Below are 21,106 nucleotides of genomic sequence, written 5' to 3'. Positions count from 1 at the left end.
AATATATGTATGATATGTAGTATATATTTATAAACTGTGACTATTTATAAGTGCTTTGAGATTGCCATAGCTAAACTTAGCTGCTATTGAAGGTACTTTACAAAGGAATTCTATATACTTTCAGGTATTTGAGCTCTTCAAAAAATAAACCTAGAATAAGCTTACATTAACAAACTGGTAAAGGAAGAATAACTTTTACTCATTGTGTTCAAGCCACTTTTCATTGGGAAATATTTATTATGCAAAATGGCTCATAATTACCTGGACATTTTACAATCAATCAAGGCAGGACTGTCCATGCTATCTTACACTCTTATATCAGGATCCCCAATTTCTGTTATATCTACCTTTTTCTTATAAACTATTTCATGAGTTTTTAATTGCTTTAATACTTTATCTATAGCCAATAAGAATTCAATAATTAATGAAACCGTCCTCTTCAAACAAAATATATTGCCACAAAAGATTTTGTAAAATACTTAAATTTTAGGAATTTTTAATGTCATATATAGAAAGAATTGCCAGTGTAGTTGTAGCAAACTGAAAATATTTTTTTGTTAAAAGGGGTCATTGCTAAGTAAACAGACATTAAAGGACTTATAATTCCACTTTATTGAACCAAACATTAAAATATATATTACAATTTGATTCTATCAGCATTTTGATATTTAAGTAGCATTATGAAAGGTATGTATTCTGAAATATTTATATAGGCTGGCAAATAGTTTCATGTGTACTGGTAGTATGATTTCTCAGATTCACCTAGTTATATAATGATGATTCATAAAGTTAATCATTAAAGAACTTCCCTAGTTCTTTCCTAATCTAATCAACTTGTGCCATGCAAAGAATTGACTTTAAAACCAAATTCAAATTAATTCATAACAATTTTTTAAATTTAAATTGCAATCAAAAAAGGAATGTTTATAATATGTTAAAAAAATCCACAAAATGAGTATTACTTTAAGAAATACATATGTCATCTTTCCATGCTAAATCTGCTCTAAGTGATGGCAGTTGGCTAAAACCTGTATTCCAACTTAAAAATGCAAGCATGCTTTTTCAAAATATATCATTACAGCCTTGGAAAATGTAAATTTTAAATGTTAATATTGTTGACCCAAGCCCCCTGCTAATTCCCAGGTGCCAATCAGACTTTAAATATGTATTTCATAAGGATTGTGTGTCTTCACCAAGTCCTCAGCTGCTTGTCCACGACTCACAGAGGGGAGAGTAGAAGGGAAGCCGGGTCTCCATCACACAGCACAGACTCCTGCCACTTAGAACATCAGGACAGTTCGGATGCTGAAATGTAACATGATCATCTTTAGTGATTTGTGCCCACACCTTCCAAACAAGAACAGCTTAAGAAATTACCCTTCCTATCTGTTATAGGAAACTTAGGTAAATTCTGTTGTTGGAAATCCTTCCAGGCTTGAGGTCCATACCAGTGAATTTTCCTTCTCCTGAGTCTCTGATAAGCACATCTGCAGCAGGCTGGCATGAAGAAGCCTATGAGAGGTGATGCGTGGTGCTTAAACTACTGGACGCCTGGAGACTGTGGCAGTAGGTAAGACCTTCTCCCTCACTTTATCCCCACAGCCTGGCCCTGAGGGTAGAGCAGGTGCTAAGCCCTTACTGTGGAATGACCACATACATTAGTAAATGAATAGCAAAGGCTTTCAAAACCATGCAAAGGAATTGCCGTTTTGGGCAACTTGAGTTTTAGCAGCGTAGTGAGGGCCTGACCACTATGGGAAAATACAGGAAGGCAGGAGACCTGTTTCCACGCTACTGTGTTAACACGCCCAGGGGAGAGATGGCTGGACTGAACTAGGTAATGCTCTGGACAATGAAAGGGAGTCGAGCTGGAGGAGACCCTGGGGTTGCATTGCTGGGGCTCAGCATCTGTTTGCATGTGGTGGACAACGGTGAGGAAGTCAAAGGTGATGCTCCGCTGCTAGTCTGTAAAAAGCAGAAAGGGGGCACTGCTTGCTGAGGTGAGAGGTACTGGTAGAAGAATTATCTCGAGTGAAGTTAATGCAAGTGGGATGCAAGTGCGGCCACGGCAGGAAGTACATGGAAATGAAGAGCTTGGGTTTAGAAAGCTCAACTTGTGATATTGGAAGCAAAATTCCTGAGAGCAGAATTTATGTTTCAAACTGGCCATATTAAGCTTCTTGTTTTGCTTAACTGATCGAAGATTGTTCTGACTGTTTAGCCCATTGTTTCCTTGCTTAAAAGCAGTTTGAATGTATGTTCATAATACAATGACCTGGTGGTCTAGACCAGATGTAGAGACACCAGACAACATTGGAAACGCACTCAAGGGAAAACTTAAGTGAGAATTTGGATCTCAGGTTAACGTACAGTTAGTTTCTTTTGCTAATGAAACCCAAGTCCTTGGAACACAGTGGATGTTCAATAAGTATGTAGAGACCCAGTGAGTGAAATGTCATTTCATCTAGTAGACAGGCTCCCTGATTGCTGTTCCAAGCACCCATGAGCAGACATTGTAGTGACGGTTGTGTGAATTTTTCCTATTCTACCTCTAACCTTGCCCAGCCCTCAGAAGTAACAACAATAGTGACAAGAACACGCACGTTTGGCCCTGGCCGGGTGTCTCAGTTGGTTGGAGAGTTGTCCTGTACACCACAAGGTTGTGGGTTTGATCTCCAGGTTGGGGCATGTTCAGGAGGCAGCTGATCAATGATTCTCTCTCATCATTGATGTTTCTATCTCTCTCCCTCTCCCTTCCGCTCTGAAATCAATAAAAATGTTTTTAAAAATCTATGAAAACATATCCTTGGGTGAGGATTAAAAGGAACACCCATGTGTGCCTGGAGCCCGCCAGCTCTGTGGGAGGAATCCGGGGCGTGGTGAAAAGAGAACAGGCTTTGCATTGAGCTTGCATCCTGGTGCTGCCCCTACAAGGTCTGGCACGTTATTTGCCACAACCTTAGTTTGTTCAACTGAAGATTGTTATCATATCTCACCTGCAAGTATCTGAAGAAAGCACATTTGAAAAAGCACTTTGAAAAGTGTAAAGCAAGAAAATGTAGCATTTTTTGAACAAGCTAGCATCTTTATGATGAAATAAAGATAGCCAAGATGAAACCAATCCGGTGTAGAAAAACCAAAGCCCAGAGGATTTTTAAAAATTTAATGCAGGACAATGACGTACAAAGTCTACAAAAAGTAATCAGCCATATCATTTCTTACTAGCTTAAAAAATCAGAAATAAAATATGAAAGAAACTGGTATATTTATAAATATTGAATTTTTAAGGTAGCCTGTGGAGTGGAGATGAGATCACCATAAAACAAAACAAAACAAACAAACAAAAACAAGTACCTTTTCCCTGAATAGAGCAGTTCGAATCCTTCTTGGATTTTTTTAAAAGGTAAAACATGGGTTATCAACTGGTCCAGGTCAAATTTCTTTGCCAGGAAATCATTCACTATTTTTGGAACATCATCTCTGCTTTTCCAACCTGTAAATAAGCACACATTTTCTCTTTAGACTTTACTAAATAATATTTATATTTTATTATATTTGTATCTTGTCTCTTCTGCATTTTTACCTTTTACCATATTGAAGTATTTTCAACTGCACACCAATAAGCTATTCTCCCAAAGGCCAACCCCTCTCCCCCTCATAAAAACCTTTCATGACCCCACATCTCCTTCTAGCTGCCCCATATCTCCGTTCCTTTTATAGAATTTTTTTTACTTTACAGAAAAATGAATCTCTAGTTCATTGTTTCCCCTTCCACTGCCTGTCCTGTCACTATCTCTTGAGCCCACTCAGCTCTCTGCTGTTCAGCTCTTGTCGAGGTCACCCTGACACACACAATGTTCAGTGAGAGGAAAGCTTGTTCTCTTTCCATAGCATCATCTGGGGCACAACCATGAGAGGCTGCTTTGTATAAAGGCAGTTCTTTAGAGCTGGCTTCTTAGGGGAAATAAGACGTGAACTGACGAACAAACACTAAGAGATATTGACTTTGACCATTTGTGCGAAGTGGTGAGATTACAGATTACACAGAAATATTAGAAGTAAAATTCAATTATTCAGTAAATATCTATTGGGTATACCCTAGTGCCAGGCACCAGGCGGGGAACAGAGCAAAGCAAAACATATGAGGTCCCTGCTCCCAAGAAGCATGGGAAGCCTCTCATTTTACTGCCGAGAGACTGACCATAAACAGGCAAATGCAGAGGACGTCATCCAGTGACAGCAGGAGGAGAAAGACAGAGTAAGGGCCATAGGCAGTGCTAGAGGGACAGACAAGGTGGGAGCAGGAGGGACTGCTATTTCATGAAGCTCAGGCAAGGCCTGCCTGTTAAGTGACATTCATCCAAAAACATGAGGGCAATGAGCTAGGCAGGAATCTAGGGAAGGAGTATTTCAGGGAGAAGGCAGAGTAAGTGCAAAGGCGTTGAGGAGAATTGGCAAGTGGGAACAGTGAGGAGGCCAGTGGCTGGAGCAGAGTGAGAACAGAATAGTAGCAGCTGGGGACAAGGGACCAGATCACAGGGCACCTTCTGGTCATTGCATGTTTGGGGATTTTATTCTGAGCGAGAAACTTTAGTAAACGAATTACTAAAATTCTGTGGCACCCCAAAACAGACATTCTATTTTTTCCCAATCTGACAAAAAAATAAGCATAATTTTGATCAATTTACCAAAAAATAATAATAGTAATTACCTACTCCTTTTGCTCCAAAGTGACGTTTTGAAAAAAAAAAAAAATCAGGTGCTTATAGTTGTTTGTAAGCATTCCTGGTGCCAAGAATTAACCAATTGGATGCAATCTTATGTGACATAACCAGTAAGAAGCAACTTTATTATATAGTCACAGTCTGGTTGCTCTATGGGAATGTTCTATATAGGGGACAAGGGCCAGGGCAGGGAGACCATTTAACAATGCTGAGAGTTGCTGATGGTGGCCTGGACAAGCGATGTTGAGAAATGGTCAGGCCCTGGGTACACTTTGAAGATAGAGCCAACAGGATTTGCTGAAATACTCATTGCATGAAAGAAAGAGTGTAATGAAAGGTTTGGGGCTTGATCAACAGGAATGATGGAGCCATCTTTTACTGAGATGGGAAGGCTGTAGGAGGAGTAGGTTGGGGGTTAGGGCAGAGGTGGTGGCATCAGGAGTGGTTTGGGGTAGGTTAAGTTTGCATGTCTATCAAATATCAAAGTAGATATGTCAGGTAGGCAATTGTAGCTCACTTGGGGGTCTAGGCTGAAGATATAAAGTTAAAGCCATGAGACCAGAGGGGATTACCTTGGAAGGACATGGAAATAAGGAAAGGATCTGAGGACAGACACCAAAGTTGGAGATCTGAGGATGTGGAGGCTTCAGCAAATATTCCTGGAAGGAGTGACTACTGAGGTAGGAGGAGAAGAAACAGAATAAGAACAACAAACAAAATAATATCTAGGAGCCAAGTGAACAGAGATTTTGAGGAAAAGGGAGACATCAGCTGTATAAAATCCTGCTGATAGTTTATACACAACCAGGAGTGAGAATTTATCATTGTCTCTGTCAGTCATCTTGGTGTGAATCTCAATTGTCCCAATAAAATGAAACAACCATATTTGTTTGTTTGTTTTGGCTTTGGGTTCAGAAGTTTTTTGCTGATGCAATTGTGGACTGAACAAATTCTATTTTTTATGCATGTTCTTGCCTATATTGAGAATAATGGATATAATCAGCACTTCCTATCTGATAAAGCATTCCCATAGAAAGATCACTGGTGCCTCTCATTGAGGCCTTTGAGGAACTTGATTTGAAAATGTTACTATTAAAAATGTGCCCAAGTCTGCTGGTGGGAATGCAGACTGGTGCAGCCACTATGGAAGACAGTATGGAGTTTCCTCAAAAAGCTGGAAATGGAACTCCCATTTGACCCTGTGATCCCACTTCTAGGAATATATCCCAAGAAACCAGAAACACCAATCAGAAAGGATATGTGCACCCATATGTTCATAGCAGCACAATTCACCATAGCTAAGATCTGGAAACAGCCTAAGTGCCCATCAGTAGATGAATGGATTAGAAAACTGTGGTACATCTACACGATGGAATACTATGCTGCTGTAAAAAAGAAGGAACTCTTACCATTTGCAACGGCATGGATGGAACTGGAGAGCATTATGCTAAGTGAAATAAGCCAGTCAATGAAGGAAAAATACCACATGATCTCACTCATTCATGGATAATAAAGACCATTACAAACTTTTGAACAATAATAGATACAGAGGCAGAGCTGCCTCAAACTGATTGTCAAACTGCAGTGGGAAGGCCAGGGAGGGTTGGGGGGCAGAAGGCAGGGGAGTAAGAGATCAACCGAAGGACTTGTATGCATGCATATAAGCATAACTAATGGACATAAGACTCTGGGGGGTAAGGGAGGGCAGGGGATTGTCAAGGGCGGGGGGTGGGGGAAGGACACATATGTAATACCCTTTGTAATACTTATTATAATATTTTTTAAAAAAGAATTAAAAAAAGAAGAAGAAAAAAAAATGTGCCCAAGAATATTAGCTTTAAATCAGGTGAGAAGTGGGCCTTGTTTTGTATCATTGTGGTCACAGTCTCATGTTAGGTCACTTCATACCCATCCTTGGAACAAAGACCTTTAAGGGAGATCTGAGATCTGATAAGAGAATAGGCTTCTCTCACTTATCAAAGGAACAGAATTCAAGTCCTCCTGAGCCAGAGGCTCCACCATCCTTACCTCCAAAAATGCATCCCTTCCACGTGCGTCCAGTGAAGAGCAGCATTGGGTCATAGGTGAGCATCTTGGCTGATGGAGGAGCACCTACTACGACGCTGGTCCCATAGTTCATGTGGCAGGATGCGAGGGCATCAATCTAAGTTTAAAATGAAGACGGCTCTTTGTTTCTTACGTTTCACAGTATCTTATGGGCTCATAAGTGCCCTACATACTCTCACAGTTCTAGTAGATGGAACTTGGGAACAGCCACAGTTCAAGTTCCGAAGTCATGACACTAAATTAGGCCCACATGCCTTTTGTTTTTTGTTTGTGTTTAAAAATTCTCAACATAACTCTAGTCTTAATTCAGTCTTTCATACATTTGCCCTCTAAGGCAGAAAGCAGAAATTACTGTGATTGATGTTCATGGCATTTTCAGTGTGTCATGGATCAAAGCACAGTGGGAAGTTCCTGTGTTATTTTCAGACCAATATCACCATTTCAGATAAGCCTTGGAAAATCATTTGAACTAAACTAAATCAAATTAACTATACTAAGTCAATTAACTTATTTTTTAAATTTAGTGTCAAAGTAAATAAAATACTAAAATGTGAGATAAAGAAGTTTTTGTGGGGTTTTTTTTGTGGCATCTCTGAAATTAACTTCACATTTTCTGGTCATTCACCCATCGGGTTTTTCATTAATAGTTTTTTGAATAGTTGCTAGATTTTAGCAATGGATGTTGGCATTTTTCAGAGATCAGGTACCATCTGAAAATCAACAGGCCCTAACAGTATGTCCAATAGTCCATGTTGCCTCTGTAAACATACCATCTAAAATGATATTTGTTACTATGGGATAATTCTAAGTGCCCTAGGAAAAGAATGTGATAACAATGGTAAATTAAAGACTAATATAGAATAGAGAGCCCAGAAATCGGCCCGAACCAATATGCTCAATTAATATTTGACAAAGGAGACAAGAACATACAATGGAGCCAAGATAGTCTCTTCAATAAATGGTGCTGGGAAAATTGGACAGATATATGCAAGAAAATGAAACTAGGCCACCAACTTACACCATACACAAAAATAAACTCAAAATGAAAAAGGACTTAAATGTAACACAGGAAACCATAAAAATTCTAGAAGAATCCAAAGGCAAAAAAATCTCAGACATATGCCAAAGCAATTTCTTCACTGATACAGCTCCTAGGGCACTTGAAACTAAAGAGAAAATGAACAAATGGGACTACATCAAAATAAAAAGCTTCTGCACAGCAAAAGAAACCATCAACAAAACAACAAGAAAACCCACTGTGTGGGAAAACATATTTGCCAACGTCATATCTGATAAGGGCCTAATCTCCAAAATTTATAGGGAACTCATACAACTTAACAAAAGAAAGATAAACAATCCAATAAAAAATATGGGCAAAGGATCTAAATAGACACCTTTCAAAAGAGGACATTCAGAAAGCCAAGAGACATATGAAAACATGCTCAGTCACTAATCATCCGAGAGATGCAAATCAAAACAACAATGAGGTACCATCTCACACCTGTCAGAATGGCTATCATCAACAAACCAACAAACGACAAGTGCTGGAGAGGATGTGGAGAAAAAGGAACACTCGTGCACTGCTGGTGGGAATGCAGACTGGTGCAGCCACTATGGAAGACAGTATGGAGTTTCCTCAAAAAACTAAAAATGGAACTTCCATTTGACCCTGTGATCCCACTTCTAGGAATATATCCCAAGAAACCAGAAACACCAATCAGAAAGGATATATGCACCCATATGTTCATAGCAGCACAATTCACCATAGCTAAGATCTGGAAACAGCCTAAGTGCCCATCAGTAGATGAATGGATTAGAAAACTGTGTACATCTACACGATGGAATACTATGCTGCTGTAAAAAAGAAGGAACTCTTACCATTTGCAACGGCATGGATGGAACTGGAGAGCATTATGCTAAGTGAAATAAGCCAGTCAGTGAAGGAAAAATACCACATGATCTCACTCATTCATGGATAATAGAGACCATTATAAACTTTTGAACAATAATAGATACAGAGGCAGAGCTGCCTCAAACAGATTGTCAAACTGCAGCGGGAAGGCCAGGGAGGGTTGGGGGGCAGGAGGGAGTGGGGTAAGAGATCAACTGAAGGACTTGTATGCATTCATATAAGCATAACCAATGGACATAAGACACTGGGGGGTAGGGGAGACTAGGGGATTGTCAAGGGCGGGGTGGGGGGAAAGGACACATATGTAATACCCTTTGTAATACTTTAAGCAATAAAAAAATAAAATAAATAAATAAATAAAAAATAAAGACTAATTACTCATAAATTACCAAAATATTAAAGTGAATTAAATGTACTACTCAATCATGAGCAAGATTGGCTTTGTCTTACATTTCTGAATCTCCTCAGCCTGCCCAAGCTGGGGCTTCGTTAGCCAGGAGCTTGGCACCTGTTTCTACATGGAGGGCTGGTGCTGTGGGCTGCCACAATGGAGTCATGTTTGAGAAAACTGAAGGCTCCTATTTTAAGAAAATTTAGATTGGAGAAAACTAATCTCAGGTGTAAAGAGTGAGAGTTGGATACATCCTGGATTTGGAGGAAGAGACTGCCAAATTTGGAAAAGTCCATTTCCTCCCTGGATCTCCTCATCTCTCCTCAGGGAGTCACTTTGTGCTATTTGGCTTGCTAAAGTATAAGCAATGGGTTTGCCTTTGCCAATAAATTTACATATGCAAACAAGGAAGAGAAGACAGAAATTTGTTTAGATGATTGACTACCTTGCACTCCCGTTACATGAGAGTGGTGTGGTGTGATACTTAACTTTAGTCACACAGACCTGCTCATAAGCTTTTGACTTTTAAGCAAGGTTGTTTCACAGCACCAGCTTTTGCCTAACACGTACTTCAATAGTTGTTTGTTAATAAAGCCATAGAAAATGACTTTTGCCTTTTATGATCAAATAGCTTACATGTTGTGTGGTTCCCCTAATCTTGGCTCTTACCATTGTGTCAAGACGCCCAATAACTTCAAAACTGTAACCCACAGTGTTGCCTGTCATTTCTGACAGCACTTCACTGATGGGCTTGGTAGAGTCCTTGGGGCTGATGCAGTCGGTGGCTCCTACAGCCTTTGCCTTCTCAAATTTGTCTTTGTTGAGGTCAATTCCAATGATCCTGGATGCACCAGCTGACTTACAGCCCATGATGACTGAAAGGCCAACTCCTCCCAGGCCAAAGACAGCACAAGTGGAACCAGGGGTGACCTGTGGAGAGAAAAGTTCATGCAAGTGCTAGAGGTGGGATAAAACAAGTTAAATCTGTAAAGTATTTCCAATATTAGGAACACAAAATTCAGAGGCTGTTAGTATTGGATTACTTACCCTGTTTGTAATGCCACAAAGAGGATTAGAAACAGAAGGTCGGAGAACAGAAAAGGAACAAAAACAGTATTTGCCAAGTAAATAAAAATCTACACTAATAAAAGACAAAGAAGCTAATTGACCATAACTTCGCTATGCCCAAGCCATGCCCACCAGCCAATCAGAGCAACTATATGCAAATTAACCCAACCAAGATGGCGGCCTGCAGCCACGGAGCTGGAGCAAGCAGGAGGCTTGGTTGCCCCAGCGATGGAGGAAGGCAAGCTTCACTCCTGCTCTGGCTGGCTGTGGCCTCCGCAAAAGGCAACAAAGTTTCAATTATAGAAGCTAAATAAATCCCAAAACCTGCTTCCAGCCAGCCTCCACTGGGAGCTTGGGTGACTGGGGGCTGTGGCCAGCCTGCAAACAGCCATCAGTCCCTCACCCAGGATGGCCACACCCTCATGGGGAGAGGGTCCTTGCTGGGGGGCTTGGCCAGCCTGAAAACAGCCATCAGCCCCTCACCCAGACTGGCCAGGCACCCCAGTGGGGACCCCTACCCTGAAGGGGCTGTGGCCAGCCTGCAAACAGCCATCAGCCACTTGCCCAGGCTGGCCAGGCACCCCAGGGGGGACCCCCCACCCTGAAGGGGCTGTGGCCAACCTGCAAACAGCCATCAGCCCCTCACCCAGGCTGGCCAGGCACCCCAGCGTGGACCCCCACCCTGAAGGAGCTGTGGCCAGCCTGCAAACAGCCATCAGCCCCTCACCCAGGCTGGCCACACCCTCATGGGGTCAGGGTCCCCGCTAGGGGGCTTGGCCAGCCTTCAAACAGCCATCAGCCCCTCACCCAGGCTGGCCAGGCACCCCAGCGGGGACCCCCACCCTGAAGGGGCTGTGGCCAGCCTACAAACAGCCATCAGCTACTCACCCAGTCTGTCCAGGCACCCCAGCAGGACCCCCCCTCCCTGAAGGGGATGTGGCCAGCCTGAAAACGGCCCTCAGCCCCTCACCCAGGCTGGCCAGGCACCCCAAGGGGGACCCCCACCCTGATCCGGGACACCCTTCAGGGCAAACCAGCCAGCCCCCACCCAGGCACCAGGCCTCTATCCTATATGATAAAAGGATAATATGCAAATTGACCCTAACAGCAGAGCGACTGGGAATCACTGGTCACTATGACACACACTGACCACCAGGGGGCAGACGCTCAATGCAGGAGCTGCCTTCTGGTGGTCAGTGTGCTCCCACAGGGGGAGCTCTGTTCAGCCACAAGCCAGGCTGATGGCTGCCAGTATAGCAGTGGTGGTGGCAGCCTCTCCCGCCTCCTCAGCAGCACTAAGGATGTCCAACTGCAGCTAGGCCTGCTCCCTGCTGGCAAGTGGACATCCCTCGAGGGCTCCTGGGCTGCCAAAGGGATGTCTGACTGCCAGCTTAGGCCCAATCCCCCGGGGAGTGGGCCTAAGCCAGCAGGTGGTCATTCCCTGAGGGGTCCCAGACTGCGAGAGGGCAGAGGCTGGGCTGATGGACCTTCCCGAGTGCACACATTTTTGTGCACTGGGCCTCTAGTCCTTTATAAAAGGGTACTTCATATAAAAGACTTTTGTTATGGGAGTTTTTAACCTCATCTAATCTCATAACAGGATTAAATAAGCTCTAAGGTCTCCATTATCTCTTCTCCACAAAGCTATGCTAAATCTGTTTAAGATTTTGGTCTGACTAGCATTTACTTAATAACCATAAGTCTGAGTCATTTTAAAATAAATTGTTGTTTTTTTTTATCAAAGTTAAACCTCCATGTTTCTTTTTATTAAGTATACTTTATTAATTTCAGAGAGGAAAGGAGAAGGAGAAATGGAAACATCAATGATGAAAGAGAATCATTGATTAGCTGCCTCCTGCACACCCCCCTACTGGGGATCAAGCCCTCAACAATGCAACAAGAGCATGTATCCTTGGGCAGAATCGAACCCAGTACCCTTCAGTCTGCAGACCGATGCTCTATCCACTGAGCCAACCCTGCTAGGGCACCAAGCCTCCTTGTTTCAATAGATGATCTATGTGTTGTTCTGGGTAGAGGGAACAATCTAAAGTTAGCAGAAACGAAGGCTCTGATCAAGTCAAAGAATCAGAGGCAGATGAGAGGAGGTTCAAGAAACTATCACTCTACAGATGGGTGACTGAGTTCTAGGGAGAATTGCTTAGAGGTACAGCTCCTTAGTGATTCAAAATATCACCCTTCATAGCCACCATAGTCTAATGCTCACTAGAGATTAAATAAGGAAGTACTATAGTGCATAAAGGAGACTCGTTCCATACCTTCCTGGAGCTTATCATCTAATAAGTACCACTAAAGATATGAGACTTTGAGATTTGGGACACAAAGTATTAATGAAGCAGCCATGTTCCCTTGAATAATGGAAGAAGTTTCTCTTCGTTGGAGTAGACAGAAAAACAAGAAGTTTTCTGAGCAAGAGTGATAGGAACCAACTACACGAGGATTTGGGAGATGAATGTTCCAGACAATCAGAATAGCATGTGTAAATGCCTCCATACAGGAACAGCTCAGCAGGCGTCAGGATGCTAAAAGAGGCAGGTGTGGCTGGCTCACAGTGGGTGAGATGAGATTGTTCCAAGTATGAAAATTACTGAAGGATTTTGTGGCAAAACCAATGTGTTCCAATTTATGTTTTATGAAATTACTTCGGCTTATCAATGGAGATATATTTGAGATGGTTAAAAAGAGTAATAAAGACAACAGGAGGGAGGCCATTGCATCTGTCCAATCAAAAATAATGATGATAGTCCACTGAAGAAAATGGAGATATTTATAATATACCCTGTATGTAAAGTTAACAGCACTTGCTGTTGGGATTCATCTAAGGTGGTGGAGAGGGAAGATAAAGAATGAAGAAAATTGGAGTGGGCAAAATATGTTTGAAGGGCAGGGAGTAAGAAAATTAAGAATTCCATTGTATACCTATTCAGTTGGAAATGCCTGTGAGACATCCAAATGGAGATGTCTGGTAGGGAGTTGGAAAAAAGAATTTGGAGGGAGTTTAAGTTAAAGATTTGAACTCAATGAACATATATAGTTTTTTAAAGACTTTGGAGTTGATAGCATACCACAGTATGGGATTTGCTTGGAGTGCTTGTGGAATGGCTGTCCTATTACAAATTATTACATGTTATTCTATTTACTTCTTGCACTCATTAAGAGTGAAATAAATTTAGTCCAAATAAGCATTCTTAAAAAATCATTCATATGCCAAAAAAAGACAATAAGCCAGAATTTTATTTTTTTGTTGTTCTAGAAAAAAAACAGCAACCCTCATTTATGTTTTCATTTTATATACCAGCTATTTTGGATTGAATTGTGTTCCCCCCAAATTCATATACTGAAGTCTTAATCCCAGTTCCTCAGAATGTGATCTTATTTGGAGAGAGGGTCTTTGCAGAGGTAACCAAGTTAAAGCAAGCTCATTAGGGCGGGCCCTAATCGAATATGGCGTGTATCCTTCTGAAAAGGGGAAATTTGGACACAAAGACTGTTATAGCTGACAGGTGATGGGAAGAGATACAGTGAGAAGAGCCAAGCAGAGCTGCCTGGAACAGATCCCTCACTCACAGCCCTCAGAGAAAACCAGTCCTGTCAGCACCTTGGTTCTAGTCTCCAGAATGTGAGACAATAAATTTTGGCTTAGGACAGCCAGTCGGTGGTACTTTGCTATGACAGCCCTAGCACACTAACAAACCAGCATTGGTTCCTATTTTGTGAAAGAAAAAGAATGTGTTTCCGAATCTGAATTTTAAAATTTAGAAATAAACCTGAAGGAAATGTCGAGGAAACACAATTAAATCTAGATATTTTATTTTCACTTGTTTAGAAGTAAAATGCCTAATCTGAATTTTTCACTTTTCCTTCAGTTGATTTGGCACTGTGTAGAAACAGCCTGCATATAATATGTTTTCAAAAGCCTTTAGGATTCCAAGAAAATCATTAAAAAAGCAAAAAGGAAGAAACTAACCCATCCTGCTTCTTACCTTGCCAGTTTTAATTGCAGCCCCATATCCCGTGGAAAACCCACATCCAATTAAACAGACTTTCTCAGGAGGAGCTGCGTCATCAATCTTAGCAACAGCGAATTCATCCACCACTGTGTACTCAGTAAACGTACTGGTGTTCATGAAGTGGTAGACCGGTTTGCCCTGGCATGAAAATCTGGTAGTGCCATCATCTAGTACTCCACGACCGGTAATGCTATTTGACACATCAAATACACAGGTCAGTTAATTCAATGCAAAATTTAGCACTAGAACAATTTAAATGGCATAAGAGTAAAAATGTCCAAAACCTACTCGCTCTTAATGCAAAGGTTTCCATCTGGGTTGCGGCAAGCATTGCATTCTCTACATTGAGGCATAAAGAGGGGGATGACTTTGTCACCTAGAGGGAAATCACCATGATGTAAGATGTTGGTTATTAACATTAAAATATGAAATAAACAATTGTGAATTGGGCCCATGACACATACAAGAATTTCTTAAAAGTATTCTAAAATGTATAAGCAGCAGAAGGTTTGCTTGCTAAAGGTCGAGACTGCCAAATTAAACTTCACTCAGTGTCATCCAATTCTCCCTGTATCCTTTTATCCTCCTAAATTATGTCAAGGCTGTCTCTGCTAATCCCTAGTTGTGCTGTTTCCTTTGCTAGGATAATCAGACCCTACTTATCTCAAACTTGTGACGTGTTATCTGCACACCTGGTTTCACTGTAGTGACTCCTTCTCCAATGCTCTCCACAAGGCCAGTTGCTTCATGTCCCACAATCACTGGAAACTTGGACACCATTAGTCCTTTAATCACATGGTCATCAGTGCGACAGATTCCTGTGGCCAAAATCTGTGCTCAAAGACAAGAACATTGCACCAATCAGCACACTGGTCACTTCACAGTTGGGAGGACATCTACCTCAATCTTGAAAAGATTATAATTATTTATTCAGTTTGATTGCCAAATATAATAGTGTTGACTCATAGAAGATTCTGAGCTTAACACCAACCATTGGACATGATCCCGCTCATCAAGGGATTGATTTACAATATTGCTGCCTCTGACCCTACTTTGAATCTCAATGTTTGTCTATAGCAAATTGGTGCTCTTGTGAGATATGCAGATGTTACCATGTGACCAGCACAAAAGTAGATTCTTATAGCCAGGCCCTCTTAGGACCTATTAATGAAGGGTGATGGGAATGGCATGCATGAAGGTAAGTGAGGAGCAAAATCTTACTAGAGTGCATAAGTAACAGAAGATCAAAGAATGAGTGGCAGCAACATCTACTCAACAACCTGGTGTCCAAACCAATGCTTGGGCTGTGTCCAAAGGAACAGGGAACACTCCAGGAAGCTATTGTTTCTCCAGACACAAGTGAATTTCTCATTCTTTGGGAAAAGTAATCTCAATACTATCTGACTTCCAAAAAAATTTAAAAGAAATCATTAGTTTGATTACTAACCATTTTTAAAAATCAGAATCATGTCAATAAAAATTCAACAAGTAAAAGTTTTAATAGAGCAGATTAGTAGTGCTGTTTTTTAATGAATAATTGCCATTAATTTCATAACCAGCATGACAAGACCCTTAACAATAACAAGAACCACTAAGAAAAATGATGTATAAAATTTGAGAAACACCTCTTTATTTAAGAATCCAACTTCAAATAATGATATACTCAAGATAGTTGGGGTAGCATTTTAGGCTTATGTATTCTAAGGCTCCTTACCTTGATACGAACTTCTTTAGCCTTTGGTGGGGCAACTTCTATTTCCTCAATGGAAAAAGGTTTATTCGGCTCCCATAACACGGCTGCTTTGCATTTAATAACCTAAGAAATTGGTGAGAATTAAAATGGGTCTTAATTATGTCTGTACATATACATATTCCACACAAAAAATTTAAAAAAATGAATAAAAGATTTTATTTGACATTCTAAATTGACCAGGATTATTTTCATTAAAACTAGAATTGTAATCCTTAGAAATCATCTTGTGTTCTTTGATATATGAGAAATGTAACTTGAATGATTGATCCATAGTCACATGAGAAGCAGGGCTGAACTAGACCTGGACAGCCTTTCCAGCCCTTTGTGAGGGTTTTTTAGTGAAACATAATATTTCACTAAATTAGGTTCTTGTACTACAACTTCAAACTAACAAAGCTGTCATCTTTGTATCACTTATCCACAAGGGCAAATTTATAAAACAGATAATGCTGCTGATTTTTCTGTAAGAATTTAAGCTAGTATTTAATTGCTGTATAATCATGTAACAATGGGAAAGAAATTAGAAAATTAGCATGGTTAGAGATGAAGGGAACCACAAATGTCATGAAGTATATAGAATGAGTTCTTGGGTGACTCAACCTGTCAGTTTGCATCTCTGTGTCCCTTTTTTGTACCTAGCCCAGTTTTTGCATCTGATTGGGTCTTAAATGCTTAAAGCAGAAAATTACAGAAGTAAATATTTTTGATGCATCCAGTGCTTAATCAAAATTAAAAGAAAAGCAGGAAGAGATACATCCACTCCTAGTACTGCTGCCCTCCTACATAACATACTCACATCTATCCACTGAGCCAAACCGGTTAGGGCAACATACTCACATCTAAATATACATGCAAAGGACGTAAGGAGGAAAATACAACAAGTTAATAAATATATAGTGCAGTAATTGTTCTCCTCAGTTATAAACAGGTTTTTATGTTTATAAAAATGATAAAATATTCTATTTTAAGTCCATAATCACTTTTTATTTAATGAGAATACCCAGTATAGTAGAAGGGGAGGCAAAATAGGCAATTCATTATCCTATATAATAAAATGATAATATGCAAATTGACCAAATGGCAGAATGACTGGTCACATGATGCACACTGACCACCAGGGGGCAGACACTCAGCACAGAAGTTGCCCCCTGTTGGTCAGTGTGCTCCCACAGGGGGCGTGAGGCTCAGCCAGAAGCCCTAAGCCGGGCTCACAGCTGGAGAGCACAGCAGCAGTGGCGGGACCCTCTCCCACCTCCATGGCAGCACTAAGGATATCCCCCAAGGGCTCCCAGACTGAGAGGGTGCAGGCCTGGCTGAGGGACCCCCCCGCCCCCAAGTGCATGAATTTTATGCACTGGGCCTCTAGTTAGAAAATAATTTGTAAGTACACATCAGGATACTAACATTTTTTTCTTGTAGATGGTAACATTTAAAAAAAGTTTTCATTGATTTTTAGGGAGAGAGGGAGAGGGATAGAGATAGAAACATTGATGAGAGAGAAACATCATTGATCAGCTGTCTCTTGCACACCCCCTACTGGGGATTGAGTCTACAACCTGGGCATGTGCTCTAACCAGGAATCAAACCCATGACCTCTTGGTTCCTGGGTCAATGCTCAACTGCTGAGCTACACTGGCCTGGCATAGATGGTAACATTTTATTTTTTTGACAACTATATTGAGATATCTTTGACAAATAAAAATTGAATATATTTAAGGACTATAACTTGATATTATATGTATCATCACAATCAAGCTAAATAACTTATCCATCATCTCTAGATAGTTAGTAGAGTGTGTGTGTGTGTGTGTGTGTGTGTGTGTGTGTTATGTGTGTGTGTGTGAGTGTGTGTATGTGTTAAGAAGATTTAAGATCTATCCTTTTAGGAAATTTCAAGTATTTAATGGAATATTGTTAACTTATCATCACCACACTGTACATTACATCTCCAGATCTCGTTCATCTTGCATAACTAAAACTTCATACCCTACTTACGAGTTTCTTGATCTTAGACACAGAGAGCAGACTGGTGAACCCCAGAGGGCAGGAGGATTGGGGAACTGGATGAAAGAAGTAAAGGGATTAAGAAGTACAAATTGGTAGTTACAAAGCAGTTATAGGGATATACAGTACAGCATAGGAGATATAGTCAGTAATGCTGTGATGACTGTGTATGGTGCCAGGTGGGGACTGGCAGTGTTGGGGCAACACTTCGGCCACTGTGCTGTACACCTCAAACAAACATGGAATAATGTTGAAGGTAGACTGTAGTTAAAAAAAAAAAAAAGGAAACAATAAATTCCTCAATAGAATCCTTTCAAGCTGCTGCCCCAGAGCTGGAGCTCAGATGGAGTGAATAAGAGTAAGTCCATGCTCCTGGCCCTTTTAAAAGAAAATCTGGGATTGCCACAGCCTCCTTGTTAATCAGCTTGTTTTTACAGCCCAAAGTTATGGGAACTTCTCTTCCCAGCTCTGGAACCCTGGGCTGGGGCAAGGTGTAGGGCTGGGACCCCTTGCTCCTCAAGGAAGGCTTTCTCAGCCAAGATATTCCTCCCAATTAAAAAGTCACACGTGGGTGTTGGACTAGCCTGTTCCTCACCTCCACCTCTCCTATCAGTGTAGATGTGCTTTCTTCTTTAATTTTCTGGTTGTAGAACTACTATTCAGCCAGTTTCAGGCAGCTCTGAAGGATATTCTGTATTTTAGTTGTAATTTTGATGTGGTTGTGGGAGGCTGCGAGTACCTGTGTTTACCTATGCCACTATCTTGGTTCTCTAGGGTGATTATTGCTATGGGCAGATTGTGTTACCCAACATTCATATGCTGAAGTCCTGACCCCAAGTACCTCAGAATGTCTCTGTAATTGAAAATAGAGTTTTTTAAGAGGTAATTAAGTTTAAATAATGTTATTAGAATGGGCCTTCATCCAATAGGACCAGTGTCTGTATAAGGACACAGACATATGCAGAGAGACCATGGGGAAACAGAAAGAAGATGGCCATTTACAAGACCAGGGGAGAGGCTCAGAGGAAACCAACCTTGCTGACACCTTGATCTCAGACTTCTAGTTTGCAGAACTGTGAGAAACTACACTTCTGCTTTGTAAACCACCCAGTCTGTGGTACTTTGCTATGGCAGCCTGAACAAACTAAACATTTATTACTAGAGGCCCGACGCACAAAATTCATGCAAGGGGCTCGGCCCTTGCAGCCGTGGTGGCTGCCTCGGCTCTCACAGCTTGGGCTTCATCCGGAAGGTCATCCGGAAGGTCATCTGGAAGGTCATCTGCTGTTCGGCCATCAGGTTTAATTAGCATATTACACTTTTATTATTATAGATAACCAGGGGAAAAGTAATCCCCAATGTAAAGGGAGCCCTTGCTCTCATGAGCTAAACTGAAACACTGGAGCAACTTGGAATATATATAACCCCTATGCAAACCACACTATTACATAACCATCTCTATCTCAAAATTATACAGCTTCTCTACTAAATTATCTTAAATTATACACTGTATTATTAATTATAATTAGGAAGTGCTGCCTTAAGCCTACTGAGTTCTCCAGCATTGGAAATGTTCTAACAATGACTAGATATCCATTTTATGGAGGCTGCATAACTAGAACTTGAGCATTTGTTGGTTGGATGGAGTTACAGATTGTAAAGATAACTTCGAACCATAAAATTCATTAGAGTCGCTAGCTTCTATAGTGCAAAATTAATTCCCCAATTAATTAGGTTTTGTTGGGTTACTGACCCAAATTAGAATGCTTTTATTCTACTTCAATTCCAGGATCAATGATTTCTAATTCTAACAGCATACGTCCTCCTCACTTGTCACATTACCCAGACTTCAAAGACATCTTCATTTTTTGGAGCCTTAAGTCAGGCTAAAGGCAAAGTTACTTAAATAAAAACAATCCAATGAATAAAACAAAGAAAAGCACCTAATGCTATAAGCAATCATCTATCATTTAAAGCAGTGGTTCTCAACCTTCTGGCCCTTTAAATACAGTTCTTCATGTTGTGACCTCCAACCATAAAATTATTTTCGTTGCTACTTCATAACTGTAATTTTGCTACTGTTATGAATTGTAATGTAAATATCTGATATGCAGGATGGTCTTAGGCGACTGCTGTGAAAGGGTCGTTTGACCCCCAAAGGGGTCCGAACCACAGGTTGAGAACCGCTGATTTAAAGCAAGGAACTGTACTGACCAATCTGTAAATGAGAAAATGCCAAAGCTGTTTCTAAAGTTATTGTCAATTCATTTTTTTGAAGAATAAATATACTTTACTATAATGTATTCCTGTTTATAAGGATTTTTAAAAACTTATATTGTGATTAAAACTATATCCTTAACAAATCTTAAAAGCATGATACTTTGATGTCTACTCTGCATTCCAGAATTAGCATTTTTCCATGATTAACAGCAGGAAAACCTTTCCTAACATCTGGGAATGAGCCCTGGTCTCCCACTGAAACAGAGCTGAATGCCGCATGTAAATGGGACTATGGAAAGTCTCTTTATGGAAATATTTTGCTTCCAAGAGCAAATGCCTAACTATCCTAAAATTAAGTTATTAATGTTGTCAGTATAAACCACTTTAAACAGTATAAACCACCGTAAAAACAGTATAAACCATTTCTCCATTTTCCATCAATGTCTTATTAAGAAACCTTCCATATACTGTTTTATCTCATTTTTATTGGCACATTGATATGCCCCCCCCCCCGCCCCGTGTCTCCTCCCAGGCATCTAATTCCTCAGGAAATATCCCAAATAATTACTTTTAAGTGTTCAAGTTCTAAAAATCAACCCCACATTATTACAACAAGATCATGAGGATACAGAAATGTTCTTACTTTTCCAGCAGTGCTCATCTTGCCTTCCCCCTGGTTCTGTATTTCAGTCAACAGACTGTTTCTCACTGATGTTTGGCTCACTCTGCTGTAAATAACAGTATCTTGTACCCTCGGATAAATAGTCCAGCTCAAATCCGCCTTCAGCAATATGACTCATGAAAACTTTCCAAAAGTCCATGCCGCCCCACCCTTTGCAGAGCAAGTCATGAAAATAAATACAGTGACTTTTGAGCAAACCAACACTAGAGATCTAACAAAGATAGAATAATCCAACCTATTGAGAAGGGTTATTGTTA

At 40.7% G+C, this 21,106-nt stretch overlaps 1 protein-coding gene across 1 annotated transcript; it reads right to left on the bottom strand.

Annotated features, from left to right (window-relative positions):
- Positions 1 to 594: 594 nt before the first annotated feature.
- ADH7 (alcohol dehydrogenase 7 (class IV), mu or sigma polypeptide) lies at positions 595 to 20,902 on the bottom strand. Its single transcript, XM_070392178.1, has 9 exons — positions 20,811 to 20,902; positions 15,905 to 16,006; positions 14,883 to 15,021; positions 14,479 to 14,566; positions 14,164 to 14,380; positions 9,764 to 10,024; positions 6,753 to 6,888; positions 3,355 to 3,493; positions 595 to 1,305 (listed from the first exon to the last, which is right to left on the bottom strand). The coding sequence occupies exons 1-9, from the start codon at positions 20,826 to 20,828 to the stop codon at positions 1,281 to 1,283; spliced, it is 1,125 nt and encodes a 374-aa protein (XP_070248279.1). The 5' UTR covers positions 20,829 to 20,902; the 3' UTR covers positions 595 to 1,280.
- Between the last annotated feature and the right edge of the window lie 204 nt (positions 20,903 to 21,106).

Source organism: Myotis yumanensis, unplaced genomic scaffold (genome assembly GCF_028538775.1).
Source record: "Myotis yumanensis isolate MYYU_CA2020_CCGP unplaced genomic scaffold, mMyoYum1.0.hap1 SCAF_1, whole genome shotgun sequence".
Lineage (NCBI taxonomy): Eukaryota > Metazoa > Chordata > Mammalia > Chiroptera > Vespertilionidae > Myotis > Myotis yumanensis.
This window is presented reverse-complemented; position numbering and strand designations above follow the sequence as displayed.